Below are 26,851 nucleotides of genomic sequence, written 5' to 3' on the forward strand. Positions count from 1 at the left end.
AGCTAATGGATACAACATTAAGCAGGGCATATAAAATTTTGGGAGAATTGCTGACCAAGAGCATCCTACGGAGGGGTCATTCAATCAAATCAGTATCTGAAAGTTTTTTACTAGCGCATTAAGTAGCATGACTAACGCAGGCTGCATCATCTCCTGTATCGACTCCCTGGGACAAGAAGCCCATGCTGTAACTGCTTCCACACAATAGGTTTTTGCTGCGAGGTTGGTTTTGCTCTGCTTCTTTAGAGACAAACATTTCTGGTTATTTACAATGCTGAAGGCAAGACCAATAATACGAACCTTGCACTTTAACAGAGCGCACTGAACTTTTTGATGTTTTTTAGTTCCTGGAAATTGGGAAGAAGGGGGAGGAGAGGAGGTTAATCCAATATCTCAGCACAACCCTTAAGAAAAAATTATCTTTACTACTGAAAAGATTTGCCTTTATTGTGGGAAACCCATTTATGCTCAACAGTACCCTAGACAGCAGTCTTTACTTCAGACGAGTTGGCATTTCCATATGCATGGCCCAGACCACAAAGAAAAGAACTGGAGTCTTGAATTTGATTTGAAGTTACCTGGGAAATCTCAGCTTAAAGAACTAAGAATGTGCTCACAGCACCACAGGCTGCTGAGGAGATGTGGTACAATGTTTTTGGTCCAGGACATCTGCCTTGAGGACTGAAGTCTCCACATTCCTGTCTATTGGGCTGCTGCATTTCAGCCAAAAGGTGATAAAGACAAGACTAACTGAAGTTAGATCATTGCCCACCTGTGGAGGCACCCCCCAATCCATCTCATCTGGAACAGCAGATGATGTTTTACGTGAGACTGCTGAAGAATGGAAAATTTTATATATATATTTCTCTCCAAGAGCACTACTGAACACAGGATGGAATTGGCCAAAGTTCAGATGTGTCCCTTATACCAAACACTTTCCTCTTCCAACACTGTCATACCTTTCCCTTGCTCAGATACACGTTCACCTGGTAGCTAACTCAGAACACAGAAAAGGGACAGGAGGGAATTCACCTTGACAGGTTTATCTTCTTCCATTTGGTCAGTGAGTCTCTCTGCTCTGTGAACACTTCCTTACAACATAGCTTAGAGCAGAAAGGTGCAACGCTTATGTTCTGACCAGCTAAACATCTCAATTTCTGAACCTGGATCTGACTTTCTTCAGCAGCTCCCACACTCAGTAACAGTCCTTTTAACAGTAAACAAAGCTCATGTGGTGCAAGGTATAAAATATACTGAAATTCCTGATTAAGGAATAAGCAAAATACAGACAAGTTCATCTTGTAATTAGAAGAGTGGAGCTAGAAGGCTCTGTGCTCCTGAACAGGATATGGACATTGTGTGTTAGTGGTAGAGGCTGGGCTGGTTATATTTCTGTGTTCCAGAAAGCGGTAGCGTCACACCAGGAAATCCTGAACCAGAGTTCAGGGTTTAGAAACATGTAACAGCCGGAAGAGTTTAGATTCATAAGAAACCACGAGGACCTGAAGTCACTCAGTGATCTGACCTGCTGAACATTACAGATCAAATTAGTTAAGAAACATCATTCCAAATACGACTGAGCAGAAAACTCTAAATTCTTTCAGCAAAGGAAGCTGAGATGCCACTAACATCCCTGCCAGTCTGAACTGAGGTGCTTATTCTTGACTCCAAATCTGGTGATAAGTCTGATGGTGCAAGCCGGACACAGCCAAGAGGCAGATGAGAGAGTGGAGATTCCTGAAGAGGAGAAAATACCTTCTTCCCCTAGCTGCCAGGTTTCCTTCTTCTTCCTAAAGGTGCGCATGCCCTTTTCACTGAAGGAGCCCTGTCAGGCTTTATATAATTTTGTAGAATTAGTGAGAATCTGTTTTATTCTTTATGCAACTGTCCACAAATATTTATAATTGTCATCGTTAAAGCACTGAAGTCAAAGATTCAGCTCTCTTCCCTCCCAGAAAGCATGTGTTCCATCCCAGCAACATCCCTCTGGGAAAAGCAATCGTAACTAATTTGTCATCAGTCTTAACAAACTCCAAAAACTGCCAGAACGCTGCAACAACATTTTAAGATAGGAGTAGTCATTTGGAGGAAGGACTATCCATTCCACAATGACTGTCTGGCTGCTGGTAAAAATTTGGTCCCAAACTCACTAGCGTAGATTATTTTCCTTCAGAATCTTAAAAGATAGTTAGTTATACACCAGGTCTTTGGACACTGCTACAAATACAGCTCTCATGCGATAATGTTTGCTGAGCAGCTCCCTTTAAGTAAACAAAAAATCCCGATCCACCTACAACAGCAGTCGTGCTTGCTGGTTATTCAAGCAAAACACACAGCAATACGGAGGCCAAAGTGCTATTTAAAACTAATAAAAGCATAGTGGTATATAATGCTTACAAACCACATAGACAACCTTCAACAAGAAAATATACCCAATGGCCACAAACACGTACACATGTCGCTCCCCCAACAACATAACTTAACCTCAGACAGGGCAGTAGTATGTTGCAAAAAGAAAAACTCGAAGTGGCACTAATGGCAGCGTTCAAAGGAGCAGCCCAGGTTGCAGGAATACGCTGCTGAACAGAGCTGTATGAACAGTAGGTATGTATACATGGTTTCCTAGCCCAATTCTGACACCTGCTATTCAACATTAACATATGTCAATATAATATGATACTTATCACTTTAGATATGTAGCACTTTCATCTAGAAAGGATATAATTTACAAATATCTCAGAAGCAAAAAGCAGAGGATATAGTGTATACAGACTTCATCTAGTGACCATAGTATAAGCTTCAATTAATAACTTACTTCTAACAATTACATTAGCTGACAATTCTCCACCACAGTTCTAAATCAAATGTCGCTGAGCAGTTTCAAAAAAAAATAATCACTGAAATTAAGGCTCCCTCCCTCTCATCAACTTAAGCAATTTTATTACTGCAGCTGTCTACTTAGACTGATATCTACTCTTTAAATCAAGGATATCCTCTATTTCATATTTCTATATCTATTTCACATTTCTGTTCTCATGTATTAATACAAATATGCAGTGTGGGGATTATTTACATTAATATAAATATAAACTAGGTCATCTGAAATATATTTATAGAAAAATGATGCTCTTTTTTATAACTGATTAGCATGTGGTGATAAGTTTAATTTGGTTGTTCTCTCTATGAGATTTGCCTGTTTCAACAAATCAGTCCAGAATATCTCACAGAGTAGTTTATTATTTTAATTGTTTGGTAAAAAATGCCAATGCAAAGAAACACACACACAAAAAATGTATTGATTATGAGAAAATGTTTCATGTATAAATTAAATACTGCACTTTTTTAGGTCAAACAACTGGAAAACAAGGTGTAAATATGTAAAGTATACCCAGACTTGTTTAGAAAACACAGCCTTAAATTAGTTTAGTTGTTAATTTTTCTCCCCAGTACAACTGACTTCTGCAAAGTCTACTCCCATTTAAGTAGCAAATTGTTCCAAATGTAATTTTACACTATTTATGCAGAATGTAATCAACAACAAATTAATTACAAAGATTGTTTCCTTAAATTTCGAGGACAGCCCACATAACTGCATGTTGGAGATTTTTTTCAGTGAACTCCAGGATTGTCATCTGGTGCTGACTTAAAGTTCAGACTTAAAACACCCTACAAACTTGCAAAGAATTACCGTACATAATTATGAGTCTTCTACAAAGACAAATGAAGGACATTTGTCAATAGAGGGGAAGGGGGGGATGAGGGGAAGCTGCCAGAAGGGATAGTCTGCATATTTATTCCAAGAATACTGCACAAACTTAAGTAAAATGCATACATAATAACAGACACCTGAGAATTCAGTAATTGCTCATAATGCAATTGCACCTTAGGCACTTTAAGTAAATGCTGAAGAAATAATATATGGGAAAACCTGGCTAACCACAAAATTGTTTTTAAGGAGAATCAGGAAACTCTACACGTGGATGCCATTGGGTCTTTGCTTCTGTCTCTGCTGGAACCCTGTAATCCTTATTAGTCTGCTGTTTCTTCCTAGAAAGTACCTTTTCTCTGGCAGTAAAATCCAGAGTTCAGCTGGATTAATCCATACCCCTTATTCATAGCTGAAGCCGTGAGGACAAACACATGATTTTGACAGACACAACTCAAAATTTTCTATACATTTTTCCTTACTGTACACTTTGCCAAGCTACCTAAAAAAAAAAAATATTACAAGCTAGGAACAATGTTACCACAGGGTGCCAAATTTGCAGCGAAAGCCCCATAGGCTCCTGTCACACAAAATTTTGACAAGCCTTGCCAAATGGTTTCTTCAGGATGCAAACTGCTTGCAAAGTGACTGGGCCCTTTGTGTTGCAGCTGAATGCTGCAGAGGGAAAGGTTAGGAAAGGGTTTTTGCCAGGAAAGGGTAACTGCTGTTTTCACCCCATGAAGTTTTACACACACAAATAAGAACATCCTCTCCTGGTATAGGACGCTGTTTGGTACCCTCAACAGCTTTGCAGCGTTTCTTTTCTAATTGTGGAAGAGCGCACCCAAAAGTAACGTCAAACTGTGTTACCAAAACCAAAGAAAACACACCCCCAAAACAAACAAACATAAAAAACAAACCAGAGACATTTACAGTACATTTCAAACCCAAGGTCCAGCAAAAACAGAACAGATGTCTTCAGCTTATCAAATTTCCAAGCTGTACAAAGTTCAGTCACTGTTTAAGAACGTCATATATGAACAGGCGTTCCCAGGGAGAGTAAGATGATTCCCTGCAGATCTAAAATACCAGAAACCACAGCAGAATACCAAGCAGAGATACACACAGATATGCACAGGCTATATTCACTCTTTTTTTTTTTCTATATGGAAAGCAGTTGAAGGCATGTTATGTGATGAAAGCAATTCTCATCCTCAAGCAGTTTGTCGGAAAGTTACACAAAAGCCTATACAGTGCACTTTTTACATTATTGGGTATCAGTCCTACTCCTATTTCTTCCCTGACAGGCTTTAAGTCCAACCATGCTCTGCACAGTAGTAGAGATAATGGCTTCATTTTATTCTATTTTGCAATTTCTACACAGTGAGCTGGGACATTCTGAGGCAGGTGAAAGTAGATGGATAGAGGAAAACAGCAGAGATGGGAATTTCCTCCTTTACCTTATGCCTTTGGTCTATAGAAAATTTCCAGTTGCTTCAGGAAATATGGGACTGCTGTTTTTAGATTAGAAAACTGTTGAGTGACAGCTCTGCAAAAGTCCAAGAGAAACTAATTGCTCTGAAAAGAAGGTAATGGGAGTAGAGGATGTGCCTTAACAGTCAACTACTCCAATGAAGAGCAATGTACTGGCCCAGCCACTGTCCCTCTCCACTACCATCTAAGAGCTCTTTGGACTCCCATCTTCAGGAAGAACAAGGCAGCACGCAGAGATCCACAGGCCACATGCCATGTGGCCTTCTGCAGTACAGTGCAGCTGCAGACAGTCACTCTCTGAACCGCGTAGGGGCCCTCCAGTTGGTTGAAGTCTTCCTCCTTCAGGAGCACTCAAAATAAATCTGAATGTCATTTTAGAAAGTTTTTAGAAACAAGAACTTGCGGTATAGCAACAGAGTAAACCACCCAAAACTTTATAAATTTTTTTTTTTTTTTTTTTTGCTACCTAATGAATACAAGATAGAGTTACAGCTTACTATCTACCACCACACCTATGCTATGCCGGTTCTAGGTGTTAACATAAACTAAATTTATCCAGTAACATGCTTCAGCGTAGTTTTAGGTGCTTACCAGGAAAAAGAAAAATCCTAATGCTCAGCTAGGTCAACTTTAGTATAAAATATAAACGTGTATTCTTGACTTGGAGTTAGCTGTTTGTTTCTGACAAGTTGTGGATGCAATAGACATACGTATGCATACAGAACAAATCCCCAAGACACCAGCTGCATTGGCAAGCCACTTAAATGGCACGACTCCTTGCAACAGAACACATGCACAAGAGAATGAGTTTATGCTGAATAACTTCAACAGCAAGTAAAAGTGGAAATGCCCTACCTCATACACCATACAGTGAGGTTTCATGTGTACTGGAGCCAGCAGAGTAGCACAAACCACGGCTTATTGGGAAAATCTAGGGTATTATGTATAACCTCTCAAACACAGAAATCTTGCAATTGCAAAAAAAAAAAGGAGTCTTAGGTTACAAATATAGCAAGATTAGCAATAAATGTGAAATACAATTAATTGGATCAATTTGCTTCTATTCTAAAATATCTCCTTGCGGCACTTTTTTCGTCTTGTAGAGGAGCGTTAATGAAAAGAGCTCTAGCAGAGACCAATCTCAAACTGGCCAGTATCTGAGCTGTGCCAGTGACTGGTTAAGCCAAACAACTCTTTTGCAAGTGAGAAGAACATACAAATGTGTCTGGCATGCCTTTCACAACAGAAACTGAAAATTTGATTTCTAATTGAAGTTCTGCAATAGATATCTAACATCCATTTCTACTGATAACATGCTGGTGCCGTTTTAACTCACCCAAGTCCAGAACGGATCATGACAGACCCCTTCACAGCACAATACAGAACTGTGGGCAAATACACATGATTTTTTCCCCATCATATCCTAAATGGGCCTATTCATATATTTCTAAACACAATCTCAGAAGGATTCTGTTTGAGATACCTAGTAAAAGTAAACTCCAAGTATAAAGAGAAAAAGTGCAAAAAGAAAAAGAAATGGGGGAAAGACTTAAAATGAGAATATTTACACCCATTTTAACATAAGAAAATGTGGAATCCATTGCTAGGAGCATGGAAATTTCACTCTCTATGCTAACAATTAAAACAGGTTGCACAATATATAGGAATCAATGTATCTACAGATGTCACAATCCACTTCACGTAAAGAATATCTTCTGTCTGCAAGACCAAGTGAACCACCCTCTCCTCTCTATTTTTGCAAGTAGAAGAGAACCACAAAAAGTTAAGTATAATAAGCAAAAGACAAACTGAGAGAATAAAAAGCCCTTACTTTAGCTTCTCTGATTTTCCTAAAGTTTGATGCCAAACCAAATAGTATCACTGGCTTCGCTGCCTGACAATGAAGTGAGACAGACTGAATAGACTGCTTAAACCCATGAAACACATTGCACAACTACATTCCCAGCTATAAAAGGTGGCATCTGGAACATTCCCTGTCCTGCAGGCTGAACGGTAAAGGGCGACAGGACCTCTCTGACAGTCACCAAGCCCAGTACCTAGCTACTGCCAAACACTGAATTTATATTTCTGGAGCTAGCAGACAGTCTTGCTTCCCCTCTTCCTGAGGGCAAAATCTTTACAGAGCACAGCCATTCCTCAGAATTTACTTAATAAAAATGCTGCACACACTTCTTCCCCGAACAACATGAAAACTCAATCGACTTCACAGGGCATGACCAAGGGAAAAATTTCTATATTGCTTTTCTTAGGTATTGGTACAGAAATAGGCTGTTGTAACAGTATAGTCAAAACATGACTTCAGCAAACCAGCTTATACTGTACAAAGAAATTTTTTAACTATTGCTTTAAAGAGGAAAAAACTTTTTTGGGGGGTCTTTACATTCTGGTTTGATAATTGTTTTTATGAATTTATTTCAATTAGCTAGTTATTTCCCTCATTTTACTTTGAAGCTAATTCAAATTCCCTGGAGAACTCCCTTTTCAAATTAAAATACTCAGAGCTAATTATTTAGCACCTTTAATTTTCAAACTGTTCTTCTGACATCTTTGTGGAAGATAAACAACTACTTCATATAAAGAACACACCACAACCAGGTCAAGGGACCTATGGCCACCAACACGTGGAGGCTAACAAGACATTAAAAAGGAACATTTGTCTGGCTGACAAATCTAATGATAACAGAGCAGAAGTTTTTTAATCTGCCTGATCTCAGGTCATATCTCATGCTGTCATGCAAACCCTTGGGTTAATCATAACCTACTATGATAACTTTAGATTGTGGTTCAAAATCCAATTTTTCCTTCTTAGAAATATGAATACAAATGGACAGTAACCAAATGCATTTCTTAAACAACTATTTTATTTAGAAACTAAGCACTGAGTGTGGTAGGGAACACAACAGGATCTTAAGCAGCTGAGACTTCTTCACAACATCTGGCTGTATCCATATTCTCTATCCATACCCTCAGCTGTCTCAAATTAAATGGACACACCATGCAAATAAGCCTGCTACTACATACAGGTCTTCAGCAACTCCATGTACACATCCAAACAAATGGATAAAATGGCTGTTGATCGTATTCTTAGATTACACAAAAGCCACATGCCCTCCTACATCAAAATATTATCAAGCTCTATCAATCTGCTGAATTTCCTCTCAGCTGAATACTCTTGTTAATAATTCATTAAAAATTCAGAATCCCATGAACACACACTAGAAGCCCAAAAAAGCCTTGCCCCAAACCTTCATTCTAACTCTTTCAGTTATTCAATTTATTACCTTCTGCCCCGAGTTAAACTACTTTAGGACTCGGTTCTCTGCAGCAATATCGAAGACTTGTTTCACTTCTTTGGCAGCACAATTATTCTTTTAGAATAAGATTTAATCACGGGATACTAATGCAAAAAAAAAAAAAAAAGGAAAAAAGGCACCTCCTTTAAGAAAATGTCTCTTGAACATCTTGGGCCTCCCTGGTGCAATTGTCAATGTCCATTTTGACCATATTTTAAATTCAAAGCACTGAAATTCAAAGCACTTCGCTACCTTACTGCTGGGAGCACAGCATAACAAACGATTGGATAATTTGTCCAACTTTGTCTAGTGTCTGACCAACAGGTAGATAGGATGAATTTTTTGCATTCTTAAGAAGATTCTTCACAAGGAGAGGGTGGCATAGGGAATCATGTTGTGTTCTAACAGACTTTCTTTCCATACTAAGAAATACTAAATATTGTCATAAATCTTTATACAACATTGTGAAGAGGATTTCCCCTCCACAAATTCAGAGGTAGAATGCCTACATTGTTTTAGAAGCAGGCAATACATTAAAAATTAATTCTTGCCCATGCATCTGGACACCACATAATCACTAAGGCCCTGAAATATGCTCTCTAGGGCCCCCGCATCCACCTTCTCTCATACAGGAACTTTGCATCAAGTCTTTTGCATGCAGCAACAGCAATTTTAGATACCAGTTCCAAGCACCACAGACAAGTCAAAACATCTTTTAAAAGAGGTTGTACCTGAGTGTCCCAATTTGTTGCAAAAGCCTCAGGTAAAACCTGAGATTCTAAGCAATTAAATTACACTTGGAGCAATGTAGACATAACAAACACAACATTTCTTGCAAAAGTTTTCTGAACCACATGAATGTATTTCCTTTCTCCTCAAATATGTCTTATGATGCTAAATAACACGTTAATATTAACGAAATAAAAGATTAATCAAAAAATGGATAAATGTATCCAAGACAAAGCAGCACATGAGAACAGCACTTGTTTTCTAAGAATGCACCCAAGTATGGCTCTATTACTCACCTCAATTTTATCTGTTTTTGCATCTCCCCAGTAAAGCTTGTCTTTTTCAAGATCCAGTGCCAAGCCATTAGGCCAACCTAGGGATGTATTCACCAGAACTCGTCTTTCTGAGCCATCCAAATAAGCACATTCAATCTTCGGACTTTCACCCCAGTCTGTCCAATACATGTAGCTGTAAAAAAGAGAGAGGGCAAATGGTCAGTGCGCATAACACGCAAGACAAAGAAGTGTCAAGATCTGTCCTGCTTTTGAAAGAATTTATGAACTTTCTGTTTCCCCAACCACAGCAAACAAGCCAATTCAAACTGTAATCAACAATGACAATATAAAGTTTGAGCACTAAAAAAATTAAACTATTGAAAATGGGCAGTGGCCCAACCCTTTCATAGTTATGATAACACTGAAGATGCAGAGAAAATTCACCAGACACACAATGTATATGTTCATTGAAGAACACTATATTTAGAAGTCACCTTTTATATACACAGTGTTAAAGGGATTAAGCAAGGGAAAGCCAGTTATTTCCACAACATTTGACAAATAATACACACAGCATCTTGCAAGTCGCAGATTTTCAGTTTTAGGAGACCACAAACTAGATCCAAAGACCTAATACAGGGCTATCAATAAACACAAAACTTACCCCATTACAGGATTGAGCACTATTGCTCGAGGTTCATCTAAGTTTTCTGAGATAAGGATCTTTCTTGATGTCCCATTCAACCGGGTCACTTCAATGCGGTCTGTTCCAGTATCGGTCCAGTACAGGTTTCTCGCCACCCAATCCACAGCAATACCATCTGGATGGTTGATTTCTGTGGTTACTAGAGTCTGTGCTCCAGAGCCATCAAGGTAGGCCCGACGAATTGCCCGGACATCATCATCAGTCCAGTAGATGTAGCCTTCCACAGGATCATAGTCTATGGCAATTGCATGTCTGATATTGTCTATCTGCAGAATAATGTCAGTGAAATCCGGCATGTCCAGAGAAATCCTCCTTAAGTCAGTCCTTCTAGCAAGCAGCAAGACTTCTTCAGCACCTGGGGAGAAAACCATTCATGGTACAATTTCCTTTGCTACTGATGCAAACACTTCAATAGAGCACAGCAGGCTGTGAACTGCCACTGTCACTACAGTAAGAAGAGATTTCCTTAAACAAGGACATCAAACTTTCATTGAAATATAGACTTGTCTGAGCAGGGAGTTATTCCTAATCAGGTCTTCTCAACCAGCTACTTGTGCTGGCACTCTTATTTCACAATGACAGCATCTTTCTCACAGCCTCCTAAACTAATATGGAACATAGTAATCTCCAGCTAGAATCTAAAAAAAAAATAATAATAATTTGGTGGGGGTAGGTCCAAATATTTCATCATGTTATATAGAATTTCTCAGCTCAGCCAAACTTCCCACTAACTATATCAGTGCATAAGACACAGTTTTCACACACAAGCCCTACATAATAAATGACAAGGGCTAACAGAACCCTTGAGTATTTTGTAAACAAATTACATCAATGATTTGCTCCAGACAGCCCAACAAGAAAGCACGTCTCAACTATAGCAAGTATTTCTCATCTGGACAAAGCTGATGCAAAACTAATTCTAAGGCAAGAGGCTTGCTGTTCTTTTGTCTCCTCTGTTCTTCCTCCTCACTGTAAAGTTCCACTGCTTGTGGAAAGTGTGCCAAACAAACAACCTGGAGAACATTTCAGAGACAAACGGCATCTTCAGTGTTGCCTTTCTGGCAACTTCTTTTATCAGTACGAAAACAGGACACACAGTAAAACATCCAGTTGCTTAACACATTTTCCTCACATTCACCCATGCATGTTTCAGCACAAAAAGCAATATCAGTATGTGTCTTTTTCCTACTGTTATTAAATAGATGCTGTGGAGTTTGAAAACTGACAAGGAGGTTTTATTGTTTAGCAACACTCCAAAACTGCCAACCAGAACAAAAGTCACTTGTCACATTTAATCCAGACCAGCAACACCAGCAGGAGGTGCTAACTTCCAGTTCCCACCAAGAGCCCAGATTGAAAATGGCCAACACGGCACCTATCTTTTGAGCCCACTAAAACTAACTGAAGTTCAAATCCTCATGAAAATATTCTTCTAGAAGTAATTCTCACCTAGGCATGCACATGAGGTTCTGAAGACTCAGGAGTTGAATCTATTTCACATCAAAACCATATTCACATTCGCTTTGGGAGTTGGACTGTGCTGCTATTGGCTTTTGGGTTTGGAAATCAGAGTTTAGCCTCCAAATATCTCAGAAGCTCTGAAAAGAAACAGTGCTCAGGCTGCAAATGTATGATAAAAGGAGAGGATCTAGAAAAGCAGTGTTGTAACATGACCCAAACAAGTTTGCTACACAGCACAGATGATACAGTTTGATGTGCACTTTGAACTACCTCAAGTCACCACAGCTCCTGAATGAAATGGTGCTGCCCCTCTCCTTGCCATGGGCTGCTTGTATCACCCCATCTCACATGCAAGCACAGCATGGCTGTGTGTTGCAAACCACACTAAAGAGCTGATCCAAACAAACGCTAACTCAACAGACATAAAGCTGTCAAAGTTAACAACCAGACCGGTTCACTGCAGAGCTCCACAAACAGTCGTACTGGTATGGGGAGGAGGTCCAGCAAGAACACTTTGTCCCATTAGCTGACAAGGTTTGATAACTACAGCATCAGTTGCACCAACAAACTTTGAGGGAAGACTTGGGTAGAAGGAAAGCAGCATTAACTCAGAGCTCAAAAATTATGCAGAGAAAAGGGAAGAGGGAAATCCCATACATTCTTGACAGCAAAGCAAGAGAGACGTCTACAATCAAATTACCTTCATTCAGATTTTCTAAATTCAAAGGCTGCAAAATAAAAACAGGTTTTCAGGAAGAGTGTTTCTTATGCTTGAACCTCATGCTCGCTTCTCTGGACATAGCAAAACTAGTTATGTGTTCCCACATGAGAAGGGAACAGCCCAATGTGGCCAGACAACTTATAAGGCTTCCTTCTTCCATTGCCCCCTCTAGGTAAGCACAGCAACAGTTTTTCATTTTTTCAAATTTCGTTTCTGTTAAGGGAACAATGTGCATTAGCAATCCTTAGAAGGCACTGCTAGCAAAAGTACTGATTTTCAAAAGCTTTATCAATCTCCTGGATTTTAGCACCTTTACCAAATAAAAATAATGGGATACCTAACACAGTATTTGATATTTTACATTATGCTTAAAAATTTTGGTTTACTTCCTGAACAGTGAAAAAAATCAATCATTTTCTTAAAAAAGACCATGGTGGACAGAAGACCAAGACAAAGTGACTTGTCTGGTTGACATGGGGCGGGCAGTGGACACTCTCTACCTAGACTTCTCCAAGGCCTTTGATATGGTCCCCCATAGTCTCCTCCTGGAGAAATTAATGCGTTATGGCCTAGACAAGTGGTCTGTGCAGTGGGTGGGGAACTGGCTGACAGGCCGCACCCAAAGGGTGGTGGTAAATAGCTCTTTCTCAAACTGGCACCCTGTCACTAGCTGAGTCCCCCAGGGATCAATATTGGGCCCAATGTTATTCAACATCTTTGTAAGTGATCTGGATAACGGCATCAAGTGTAGCCTGATGAAGTTTGCTGACGACACCAAGTTGAGTGGGGAAGTAGACACTCCAGAAGGGAGAGCTGCTGTGCAGGGAGATCTGGATAGGCTGGAGGAATGGACCAGCAAGAACCTTACGAAGTTCAACAAGGAGAAGTGTAAGATCATGCACCTGGGAAAACATAATCCAGGAGTGCAGCACAGACTGGGATCCACCTGGCTGGAGAGCAGCTCTGTGGAAAGGGACCTGGGGGTCCTGGTGGACAGAAAGCTCAACATGAGCAAACAGTGTGCTGCTGCAGCCAAGAAGGCCAACAGGATGCTGGGTTGCATCAAAAAGGGCATCGCCAGCAGGGATAAAGTCATCATCCCACTCTACTCAGCGCTTGTCAGGCCTCGCCTGGAGTACTGCGTACAGTTCTGGTCCCCGCTATACAAAAAGGATGTGGACAGGCTGGAAGGGGTCCAGAGAAGGGCCACCAAGATGATCAAAGGATTGGGAAGCTGCCATACGAGGGTAGGCTGGGAGAACTGGGTTTCTTCAGCCTTGAGAAAAGGAGACTCAGAGGGGAGCTCATCACCATGTACCAGTACTTAAGGAGTAGCTACAAAGAAGATAGAGACTCCCTTTTTACATGGAGTCACATGGGGAGATTGCGATTGGACACGAGAGGAAAATTTTTCACAGTGAGGACAGTCAATCATTGGAATAATCTCCCCAGGGAAGTGGTTGACTCGGCCACGTTGGACTCCTTTAAGACAGGGTGCTGGGCCATCTTCTCTAGATTGTGCTTTTCCCAGAAAGGTTGGACTAGATGATCCCTGAGGTCCCTTCCAACCTGTGATTCTGTGACACAGCTTATATCTCTTCTACCATGCTTCTTTCCTAGATGCATATTCTGACAAATCATTTTTGAAAGATTAACTACATATAATGGCAAACAGCATGAACGAAAGATGACACTGTCAACTAGTTCACTCTAACTACTTCAGAGTACATCAAATGCGAGACAGTTCCCATATAGCTATTTTAAAAAGCTATCTGGGAACAAAAGCCGTCCATTGTCTGCAGTGCTATTCTCTCTCTCTCTACATCAAGGATTACCCCAGGAACAGTAGTCTTGGGGCTACACTGACATCTCTGGATTAGAAAACAGGCCAAAACCAAGACAATATGGAGAGAATCAACTTTAAGCAGAAAGGGAGGATCTTCAAAATAGTAAAAGGGTTGTATTCAAAACTGATCTATGCAATGTTAAAAATGGTATTTTTATGGACCCTATTCAAATAGAAAGGCTTTTAGATCTCATTTGTTTCATTATCTGAATTGTGTTGACATTTTGTTGGAAGTATTTAACTGGTATCAAGTCCCATGGTGTAAAGTATTAAACATACTTTTTTTTTCTGACATTACCATTTCCAAACAACTTACAGTGTCACCAGACCCTGGTTTGTCCAGAGCATGTTACTTTGACAACAGCAAAAATGAAAAGTAACCCAGGTCATATTACATATGGATTAATATCACCTCCAACAGGTGGTCCACAAAAAATTCGTTTCTTTATAGGAAATATTTCCAAAAGGTCCTATTTCTCAATACATTTAAACACACAGAAAACATCTGATTTTCTGATGCAAAATAAAATTACACCTTAATAGCCAGAGAAGGAAAAAAAAAAATCACTGTTAGAAAGAGTACCTGCATACCAGGACACTGATCTCCAACTGCGGAGGTCAGAGAGCAAGCTATAAGAGCAGAGCAACTACAGCAGAAACAAATACCTCATGAAACAAAGTTTTTATGTCTTGCTTCTATGTTTCTGAAATATTTCACTTGCAGGAGTCAAAATAAAACTTCCTGCTTAGTGCACGTTAAGTAAAAATTCAGGCCTCAAAACCCAACGTGGAAATGGGGATGTATCTGGTCATCTAAGTGCTCTACACAGAAGACCCTTAAATTATAAATTAATTCTAAATTATCTTAGCTCAGCTGTCTCAAAAAGTGAACAGCACTGCAGCTGCTCAGCCACCCACAGCACTCTGAGTTGCGTATCCATCCTAAGTTCTGAATTTCTACTCTATTCATGTGTCTGCAATCATAACCTTCATACTAAAGTAGGAGTAGTGTGAAGCAGAGGAGCATCAAATACATGCCTAGCAACTGATAACACAGCAATTACCAATATTACATGTATTTATAAGACAACCAACATTACAAGCATCACTGCATGGGAACAGACAGATAAGAATCAAATGCATATGTTTTGCCTCTTCACACAACTGATTACAGCTTTACCTTCTCTGTGAACAAGGTCAGAGTTGAAGGTACCAAGGGATGGAACTGGCAGTCTAAGGCCCAAATTACACCTAGAGATGTTGGCTAGACAACAGGCTGAAAGACACTGTTAATACCCACCTAAAATTGACAAGTAATACCAAAACAGTCTTCAGTTCCTCACAGCAGCAATAATTGGACTGAATTTTATCTCATCCAGCTCTGCCGTATGTTCATCTGCGCATATGATCACACATTCACTTGCATACAAAATAATATTTTGACCAGGAACAGGACAGCCAGGACTCCTTGCATCAGCAATTAAATAACAACTACAACCTTCTTGCGAAGGGAAGAAAACAATCCTGTTTCTGACATATTCAGCTGCAGGCAAACACTACTGTAGAAGTATTCCCAGCCTCAGTTCTGTCCCATGGAAATACATGGCTAAAAAACGAATAGGGAGTAGAAAACTTTTCTCTGCTGACCTAGCAGAGCAGGAAAAAAAAAAAATAATCACTTCAGCTGACAACCGGGACAGTTTATTGATAGTTGAACTGAATGATTCTCATGAAATTCTTCTGATCTCTAACATACATCTAACTGAGGCTTATGGGTAAAAGAAATCATAAGGGTAATGAGCTACTTGGCCAATTTAAAGTTCTGGTTGCTTGGCAATTTCTACTGTAGATATGCTTAAAATTAAGTCAAAGTATTACAAAACAATACTCTTGACAGACATGCATCTACATCCTTGGGCATTAAAAAACACATGAACAGAGAAAATGTTATCACAGCATATCTTACTATGTTCTGCAACCTGCTTGAAAGTTGGTAGAAGATCATTATCATGGGTAATTTTTAATAGGTGCAAAAATCCTGGCTTTTATTACAACACAGTCTAAAATCAGTATTGGTTATAACCATGTTTGACTCTATTAACAAATTTCAGCTAGAGAAAAAAGAGTTGGCAGCAGGCTCTGAGCACATCGCTAAGAGATGAAAACTTCACATTGGTTCTCTCTAAAAACCTGGACAAACACGCTTGTCTGGCTCATTAGTTTTATCTGTATCATGGAGGTATTTTGATTATTAATGCTGGTAGGAATGTTTTCAAGGCTACAGAAGTGTTATGCTGTGACTTGCCTAGTGTTATCCTAGATACCCTAGAATCTGTCTAATACATTACAGCTAGCTATTTACCTACTGCTAGAGTATAATAGCATTTATTTTATTAAATTACTCTCACTGCAGTCACTTATGTAACCACATGATTACGAGATTCCCAGCAGAACTGCTGCTATAACATGATCATATAAAACACCATACAATGAACAAAAGCCTTTTTTTTTTTTTTTTTGGGGTGGGGGTGGGGGTGGTGGAAGCAGGGAATAAAAGGTATTCCAACATCACAATTGCAGCAACCAAACACTTCAGCAGACATTTATGTAAAGTTCTCTATGCAAACCATAGATCTGAAAAAACCCAGAAGGAATGAGGTCCTCTAAAGTTTCCATTTAGAAAGCATTTTTAAAAGACCAAAGTTCAAATTGTTTTATTTTTCCAACTAGTTTAAACGTTGAACTGTTTATTTTTCTCTAGTCTTTTTTTATCCAGCAAAAGCTTTCTGCAGACCTTCCACAGAACTTTTCAGTAGTTCTAACACCCATAAAAGCCAAGGAACTGTTCTGGTTAACATGCAGAACAATATCTGAATTTAAAAACCAAACAGAACAGAAGAAAAAATAATACCATTCAAGGCAGTTATTCTCACTCCCTGAAGACTATATTCTCTCTTGGCAATCAAGAAATCCTACAGAAACAGGTTAAGAAACTTTTTTTTTTTGCTCATACATGGAATGCTTTCCTCCCATACCCAGTAATCAATTATTTTTAAATATCCATGATAGGTAAAGTGTTTGCTTTGATTTGGCTGGTTTGTGCTTGTTATTAAAAATTCATGCTTCAGTGCTAGAAATGGCAACTGTATTCTGTTTACAAAATTAACTGCAATCAGAGCTGACAGCAGCGAAGCAGGCCATCTCACCAGCTTGACAAGGGCCTTTTTTATTCTTCCTTTGGCCCACTTCACATTTGACAAGTGACAAGACATCTATAATACAGTAACAAATGCTCTAATTTATTCACCCAATCTAAACAAATGTAGAGTGCAGTGGCTGCCTCTGCTAAGCTATGCCAGAAAACACCACGCTATTCCTCTCTCATTTGTCTGTCTGCTAATTAGGCTAGAACAATGCTCCATTGTGGGACTCTTCCCCCAGTTTTATGTATCTGCATGTACATGCATCTGCACGTGCAGACTCTATCTACTTAGAGGCAACTTTGGAAATACCTATGGGGGGATGGGGGGGGTGGGGATCAGATAAACTGGGAAAATGGGAAAGCTTTTACCTCTTCTCCAAAGAACAAAATAGTGAGCACTTTTTGAAAAGAGGACGTTAGAAGTACTTTGATTGCGGGCAACTCTTACAAGCTGTGTGAGTACAGCTATCTCAGCACTCTTGATAAACTAAAAAGATTTATCAGAAAGCAAGGGATTTTGCTAGTTTCTGTAATACAGTGAATTACCTGGCAAAGTTTCAGTGTATGGGAGGGGAGGAGTAGGGGGGCAGGCGCCGAATACGGGGGTGGGAGAAAACCTCATTATTCTGTATGGAGAGTATGAAAATAGGTAATGTTGCCATGCTGTTTAATAAGCTTGCCAATATTCAAAACAATTACAACATCTTGCACAAGGGTTTAGCATTAGCCGTTCTTCATACCACAGGACAAATAAAGCTCACTATGAGAAGTTTCAATCAACAACACTGTGTGAAACACCATTTCTGCTATGCAACTTCCACAGAAATAAAAATATGCAAGGAGTTGAAACAAACTTTGGTAAATACCTAGAACTAAATCGAAATTCTTTTTATATATTCTCCTTGGATACCTTAACAGAGCCAACTGCAATATGAACAGCACTATGCATCCCAGTTCAGGTCTTTATTTATCTTCCAGTCTGACAGGAAGAGAGTACTGCTTCACAGTGTGTGATGGCGGTGGGCTGGGCAAAGCTGGCTCTCCTACCTGACACTGCAGACTGGGGAGAGCATGCAACGCACATCAGGTTTACCAATTTAAAACCAGGAGTTGTGTGCAGTGGGAGTATACAACCAACAAAATAGAAACAGGAAAGGTTTCTTTGAAAGAATGTTTTGAGTGCCCACATTCAGACAGGACTTGGTTTAGTTGAAAGGTAAGTAGGCATAAGGAAAACTAACACTTGTGACAAAGAAAGGAAATACCAGAGCACTCACGTAACTCATAAATTACATCATATCTGTCTGCATGTTACAGCAAAAAACTATTGTCTACGGTTTCTTCCATTATCTCAGCAGCAGACTTCTAACAGTTACTTTGCCTGAACCAGAAAAAACCCCTACAATTCAGAGTTTTGACACATTCCTACAGCCACTAAAAAAACCCCACAAACAGAATATTAATTCAACTGTACAGCTGATAATTTCATTAGCACAAAACATCTGACTGAGACAAAAGTAATGTTTCTTCCAGAGAAAGACACTGCAACACAGAAGTCAGAGTTACCCTACTCTAATTTAGGACTGAGCTTCTGTGAAACACCTTCAGTTTGTATATACCTAGATCTACACTTGCGAGCAAAGTTACTACTGACAGAGGATTAGATAAATCTTACAAAGACTTACTCAAAATACCATTAGTCTAACACTCATAACTGCACTGGTAGTAACCAAAATCACAGATCAGCACAATTGTCTGGTTGTCGCTGTACCAAGCAAAGAATCTGCCCTTATACAGAGGTTTCATCCAAAGACCTCAAAGCATTTCAACAACTAAGTCTTTCCACACCCACCCTGAGATCTGTCTATACTATATATGCTTTAAAGAAAGAGAAGAGAAAGTTGGAAATGTGAAGTGATAAATCTGAATGTTAGCTTACAGACACCATAGTCCCAGCTTCTACTTTTTATTTAAAAAAAAAAATCCCTTTGCATAGAATTCTTAATAACAGTTTATTGCAAGCCATAGGAAAATGGATGGGCCAATAAAAAGTGTGTCAGAAATCATCACCACTAGAAAGAGGGTACAGTCATTGGATTCTGGTATTTCCTTGAGAAGCACGGTTTTTAACTTCACAGGCACCTACTGTGTGCTGAAGATATCCAACCCCACTGGCTCGGATTAAGGAATCAGTGACTTTAGAAGTGACAGCCATTTTACCACTTAGTTTCTGTTAAGAGTTTTGGCGGCGACACCTTCAAATACACACACATTACGATAAAAATTTCATTAAAACCAAGTAAGACCCATAATTAATATTTAAAACAAAATACTGAATATAAATACACTTACAGTAGTTTTCCTACAATCACACTTCTGTTGACTTCTAACTGCAGACATTTCCCACTCACCGAGAGACCTTCCACATAGTTTCTCAACGTTGCTGTCATCCTTTACACAAACAGAAATAAATACTTTACATCCCACAGGCCCTCTCTGAGGTTGATATCTGTATAATGCTTTGAAGTTTAAGTGTTATTTATTATGTTTCAAGTATGATGGAACCACAGAAAATTCAATTCTGAGCTAACACAATCTCTGTCATACGGTAAACATAATGGAAAAAAGTTATACACTACTGTTTGCATGGCTATAGTGGGTCCTCATACACCCCTCCGGGGAAACATGTATGCTCAAGCATCTTTCTGAAATGCCTGTACACCAATGCACGCAGCATGGGGAATAAACAGGAGGAACTAGAGGTCTGTGTGCGGTCGCAGGGCCATGATCTCATTGCAATCACAGAGACATGGTGGGATAGCTCGGGTGACTGGAATGTGGTCATGGATGGCTACAGGCTTTTCAGGAAAGACAGGCCAGCAAGGCGAGCTGAGGGAGTGGCTCTTTATGTGAGGGAGCAACCGGAATGCATCGAGCTCTGCCTTGGAGTGGAAGGAGAACAAGTTGAGAGCCTGTGTGGTAAAAATCAAGGGGCAGCCAAATATGGGTGACACTGTTGTGGGCGTTTGCTACAGGCCACCTGATCAAGAAGAGGAAGTTGACGAAGCCTCCTACAGACAGCTGGAAGCAGCCTCACAATCGCAGGCCCTGGTCCTCATGGGGGACTTCAACCACCCTGATATTTGCTGGCAAAGCAACACGGCGAGCCATGCACGATCCAGAAGGCTCCTGCAGAGCATCGAGGACAGCTTTTTGATGCAGGTGGTGGAGGAGCCAACAAGGAAAGATGAGCTGCTTGACCTAATCCTAACAAACAAGGAAGGGCTGGTTGAGGATGTGAGAGTTGGGGGTAGCCTTGGCTGCAGTGACCATGAGATGGTTGAGTTTAGGATACTGCGAGGTAGAAGCAGGGCTATGAGTCGGGTTGCAACCTTGGACTTCAAGTGGGCCAACTTTGGCCTCTTCAAAGACCTGCTAGAAGGAATCCCGTGGGCTAGGGCTCTGGAAGGCAGGGGAGTCCAAGAGAGCTGGACAATATTCAAGGACCACTTCCTCCGAGCTCAAGATCGGTGCCTCCCCAGGAGGAAGAAGTCAGGCAGAGGAGCCAGGGGACCCACATGGATGAGCAAAGAGCTTCTAGAGAAACTCAAATGGAAGAGGGAGGTTCACAGTATGTGGAGAAAGGGACTGGCCACTTGGGAGGAACATAGGAATGTTGTCAGGGTATGCAGAGATGCGCCGAGGAAGGCCAAGGCCCACTTGGAATTAAATCTGGCAATGCATGACAATGATAAACAAGAAGGACTTCTTTAAATACATCAGCAGTAAAAGGAAGACTGGGGATACAGTGGGCCCACAGCTGAACAAGGAAGGGGCCCCGGCGACGCAGGATGCAGAGAAGGCAGAGTTACTGAATGCCTTCTTTGCCTTGGTCTTTACTGCTAAGGCTGGCCATCAGGTATCTCGGCCCCCAGAGAAGAGAGGACAAATCTGGAGAAAGGAAGGCTTACCATCGGTTGAGAAGGATTGGGTCAGAGATCACCTATGCATAATGGATCCTTGCAAATCCATGGGCCCCGATGGGATGCACCCCAATGGGATGCACCCACGAGTGCTGAGGGAGCTGGCGCATGTTCTTGCTGAGCCACTCTCCAACATCTTTGAAAGGTCGTGGAGGACAGGAGAGGTGCCCGAGGACTGGAGGAAAGCAAATGTCCCACCAGTCTTCAAAAAGGGCAAGAAAAAGGACCTGGGGAACGATAGGCCAGTCAGCCTCACCTCTGTCCCTGGAAAGGTGATGGAGCAGTTCATCCTGGAGGTCATCTCCAGGCATGTAGAGGACAAGAAGGTTATCAGAAACAGTCAACATGGATTCACCAAGGGAAGATCACGCTTGACCAACCTGATAGCCTTCTATGATGGCATGACTGGCCGGGTCGATGAAAGGAGAGCAGAGGGTGTTGTTTATCTTGACCTCAGTGAGGCATTCGACACTGTCTCCCGTAGCATCCTCTGAGGCAAGCTAAGGAAGTGTGGGTGGGATGAGTGGACAGTGAGGTGGATAGAGAACTGGCTCAACAACAGAACTCAGAGGGTCGTAATCAACGGGGCAGAGTCTGGATGGAGGCCTGTCACTAGCGGTGTTCCCCAGGGGTCTCTGCTGGGTCCAGTCCTGTTCAACATATTCATCGGTGACCTGGACAAAGGCACAGAGTGTAACCTCAGCAAGTTTGCTGATGATACCAAGCTGGGAGGAGTGGCTGATACACCAGAAGGCTGTGCTGCCATCCAGCAAGACCTGGACAGGTTGGAGAGCTGGGGCGCAGGGAACCTGATGAAATTCAACAAGAGCAAGCGCAAGGTCCTGCACCTGGGGAGGAACAACCCCATGCACCAGTACAGGTTTTGGGGCTGAACTCCTGGAAAGCGGCTCTGCTGAGAAGGACCTGGGAGTGCTGGTGGACAGCAAGCTGACCATGAGCCAGCAACGTGCCCTTGTGGCCAAGAAGGCCAATGGTATCCTAGGGTGCATTAAAAGGAGTGGGGCCAGCAGATCGAGAGAGGTTATCCTCCCCCTCTACTCTGCCCTAGTGAGACCACATTTGGAGTACTGTGTCCAGTTTTGGGCCCCCCAGTTTATGAAGGACAGGGAACTGCTTGAGCAAGTCCCGCAGAGAGCTACCAAGATGATCAGGGGACTGGAGCATCTCCCTTATGAAGAAAGGCTGAGAAAGGCTTGGGTTTGTTCAGCCTGGAGAAGAGAAGACTGAGGGGAGATTTCATCAATACCTATAAATATCTAAAGGGTGGGTGTCAGGACTAGACTCTTTTCAGTAGTGCCCAATGACAGGACAAGGAGCGATGGGCACAAGGTGGCGCACAGGAAATTCCATCTAAACATGAGAAAAAACTTCTTTCCTGTGAGGGTGCCAGAGCAGTGGCACAGGCTGCCCAGGGAGGCTGTGGAGTCTCCTTCCCTGGAGACGTTCAAAACCCGCCTGAACACGTTCCTGTGCCCCCTGCTCTAGGTGTCCCTGCTCAAGCAGGGGGGTTGGACACGATGATCTCCAGCGGTCCCTTCCAACCCCTACCATTCTGTGATTTTGTGATCTGTGAAGTTAGGGGTTTCAAACCTAGGGAGCATCTCAACCTCATTGTTGCTACACTGAGGCAGTAAAAGAGAGCTCGGCCACCCATTGTTGGAAGAGGCAGTCAAGCTACAGCAGTTCAACAAGTTATCACTGGGTCTTGTAACGTCACATGTGCCTGCACCTAACCCATGGTGAATGCAAGATAATAAAGTTTACATATAAACCTTTTCAGTGCAGACCCAGGGTTTGGTTTTCCTGCAGCATAAAGTAAGAATCAATCCAGAGATTTGACAGTGCTGAGAAGAGAAAGTGTCACTTTTTCCTTTATACACACGCACACAAAAGAAGAAAAAAAACCAACAACCCTAACCACACACAAAATGAGCTAGTTACCATCTCTAACTAGACAGTGTATCAGGGTCCAGGAAAGTAGTCATCAATCTGAAACATGCACCAAAGCCCAGAAAGAGAGTTTCATTCACTAGCTCGGCAAAGTCACTGACAACAGAGCTAGAAGATGATATGGCTGACCTTGCAGAATGCTCCTTGCTCCCTCCAGGTTTCTTCCTTCCAGCATGTTTCTAATGGCTGTTATCCAACAAAATTATAAAGAAGGCCATTTCCATATGAGGCTGTTTGATTTTGTTGCTACACAAAGTACTCCCCAATTTAGGAGGATAAAAGTTGCTATGAATAGAAAGTAATGAAATCTTTTCATACATATCAAATAAAATTATAAACATAACATACTAACAAAAGCAAGGGAAAAACAGACTCAAAACAAACAAGATCTACACATGAATGGAAAAAAAAAAAAACCACACTCATGAAATTTTTATGAAGTGGAGTAGAAACAGAAAAGGCAGCCTCTAGATATCCTAGGTCAGGTACTCATTGCTGGACAGTTTTTACAACCCTTTTTGGTGTATTGCAAAAGTATCTCAGTGAAATATAGTTCCACATAATACTATTTCTTACTAAGTAAATAAAACACTAGTCCATTGTTTTAGTGCTAAAGAATCAACAGGATGTGTTTGGAGTAAGTACTATAACACGGGTCCAGATGCAGCGAGTGAAATGCTATTTCCTCATACAACCCACTGCATCTCAATTTCATAGCCTGGAATCTGGATAATTCTCCAGCTTGCAGGAATCACTGTAGACTACTTGTACATTTGATCTATTATCCAAACTCCCTCTCATTTGGCACAAAACACTCATAGATCCTTTTAGCATATCATCTGCTGACTGGAGGGAAGACACTGCTATGATTAGGGAACTAATGTGGCACAAATCCTTCCTTCAGAGAGGATCACAGTAATCTTTAAGACGTCCCATCTCAGCCTAACAAAGAAAAAACATGAGACTGACAATTCCTTGATAAGCAATGGAAGCATGATACACCTTTGGGAGTGCAGCACGGAGAGGGGGAATGAGGAAAAAGTCCTCCAGAACTTCTGGATAACACCCCCCTGAGGTAGTCAGATACCAGGCACAGGACAGAAGACACCTATTAAGTCAAAACATCTTGCAACCACAAGATCATAGTTTTCCACAGTTACATTTCAATCCCAGAGAGGGCAAGGGGGAGAGACAGGCAATGCCAGCAGCTGTCAACGTTCTAGGAAACAATGGAAAATAGAGTTTTCCTCTAATTTATTTTCCTCATGACAAATAGATTAGGACATGAGTGCTTCTTCCCAATACAGCCCCAAATCAATGCTAGAATATAACCAGAGTTCATCTACCGATATGCAAGATTTCTCTTCTAGCATCTTCCAAGTGCTATAAGGCTCCTGACAGTTATTTTAGGTTATTCACACAATGTCAGTGGAAGCTTCCTCTGGTACCTGAAAGAGCTGATTTCCAGCAATTATCCCAAATACAAATGACTCCCTAACCCTCCACTTTCGCAAACAGGTTGTTTATCCCTAGTTAGCTGTTGATCTACTTAATCAGGAAGTCTGGATTAGTCCATGCTGTTTCTCTTTACGAATCAGGAAGGTGTTTGCAAATGGACCTACTCTAGTGGTTAAATCGCATGAGAAGAAATACTTTACAATGGAGGTATTTGTCTGCCTGCTTGTCTTGCTTGGAGGCTTAGTTGCTCAAATAAGCTGATGATTGCTCAGCCAAGGAACTGCAGACACAAAAGTTCTAAAATGTACAATGTGAACCAAGAAACACATGGGAGATGAGAAGGAAATGCCTTAACATTTCTTCCTTCAATACTCTTCTATCTCCTGCATAAAAAAAACAGTATGAGCCCTGCAGTATTAGCCAGCAGGTTCCAAAACCTCTGTTTTCAGTTTTGCGTTGCAAAGAATAGCAAGGAGAAATAAGACACTGGGAATATTGCCCAACCCTGATCAACTGCCTCAACAACAGGATCAAGGATAAACAAGGGAAGCTGACTCTTCAAACACCTGAGAAGCTAGTGCCGCCTTCTCTAATTACAAAAAATGGGGTTTGAGTTGTTTTTTTTTTTCTGGTTTTCATTTGGAATAAAACAGAATTTCCTAGTTCATTTGAGAAACTACAGCTGTCATACCTTCCTGGCAGAAACCCTACAGCTCCTACCACCGTATGTCTGGACATATCTACCACCAGTGGCTCCTTTATTTCTGCTCCCTACTTTCCCCTCTGTCAAATCTTAAAGCAAGTCAGTAGTAGGAGTAAATGTAATCTTGGACATTTACCTTTAACCTTGCAACCAGCTGCATTTTTTTACACAGCCTTTCGGAAGAGACCCCTGATAGAAGTAATCTATTACCGATCATTGCAAGTATAGCATCAAGCTCACAAAGCTGTCCACAGTATATGGGCATTTACTTTTTCCTAGCTCAGTAATAACACCAAGGTAAGCAGAAGCTAAGGTACCATTACTATATTGTTGCTTTTGCAGCCAAATTCCTTGGCTTCAGTTATTGCAGAAAATCATTTACTTTTTTATAACCCTTGCTGGAGATGGTTGTGCTCAGTCTAGTTAGAATCATAGAATATCTCAAACTGGAATGAATCCATAAGGATCATCGAATTCAACTCCCTGTTCCTTGCAGGACTACCCAAAACTAAACCATATGACTAAGAGCATCGTCCAGACACTCCTTGACTTAGGTCTACATTGAGAAAGGCTCAGCATATTACAGGAACATACTTTATGTGGCACTACCCTTAGTTCCAGGCATCACTTCTTTGTGCAAGCTTCAAAATATCAAGAATATTTCTCTAAGAGATGGCAAACTTGGAAGTTGTGGGGAGAGAAGGGATATCTCACATAGATGGACATTAGGCTCTCACTGGTGTTAAAGATCAGAGCCTGGATTTAGCACTAGAAGATAATAGTCTAGCTATGACGAAAGCCTGATGATGCAGTTTGCCACTAAGTGCTACCCCCTGCCAAATACTTGCTTAAGTTGCACTTGATGTCACATTTGTCATCTATTGTTTGCACGGCATGCAAATACATCTATACCTCAGCAACCCACATGCCTTCTTACCAAGAAAGAGGTCTCTCATCCTGCTTTCAAGTACAAGGAAGAGAACAAACTCATTACCTTTCCCAACACAAATGGAGAGAAAATAAATCAGTGTAAAATTACATCTCCAAGACATTTCAGTGTAAACAATGCCTACAGAAATGCACAGAAAGATTTAGGGGTTTTTTTTGTCGAAGCAAGCACAAAAAGATTCCTCTTAATGGAGACCTAAATTTGGTTGGAGAGGAATTTAAATATAACGAATGTGTATAACACTCAGGAATGTCTGATTTCTTAAACTTACATCTGCCACAGGTTGCACAGGCAACAGAGAAATCACCCAGCACAGAATGAGCAGGTAAAATA

The 26,851-nt window shown here is 41.0% G+C and overlaps 1 protein-coding gene across 1 annotated transcript in view; it reads right to left on the reverse strand.

The window, feature by feature from the left end:
• Nucleotides 1–26,851, reverse strand: part of LOC104051187 (low-density lipoprotein receptor-related protein 5) — a 167,138-nt gene that overhangs the window by 79,014 nt on the left and 61,273 nt on the right. Inside the window, exons 6-7 of the mRNA XM_064452384.1 lie at nucleotides 10,183–10,579; nucleotides 9,540–9,711 (exon numbers count right to left, since the gene is read on the reverse strand). Of these exons, the coding sequence (XP_064308454.1) occupies nucleotides 9,540–9,711; nucleotides 10,183–10,579 (569 nt within the window). The remainder of the gene's footprint in view (nucleotides 1–9,539; nucleotides 9,712–10,182; nucleotides 10,580–26,851) is intronic.

Source organism: Phalacrocorax carbo, chromosome 5 (genome assembly GCF_963921805.1).
Source record: "Phalacrocorax carbo chromosome 5, bPhaCar2.1, whole genome shotgun sequence".
NCBI classification, from domain to species: Eukaryota; Metazoa; Chordata; class Aves; order Suliformes; family Phalacrocoracidae; genus Phalacrocorax; species Phalacrocorax carbo.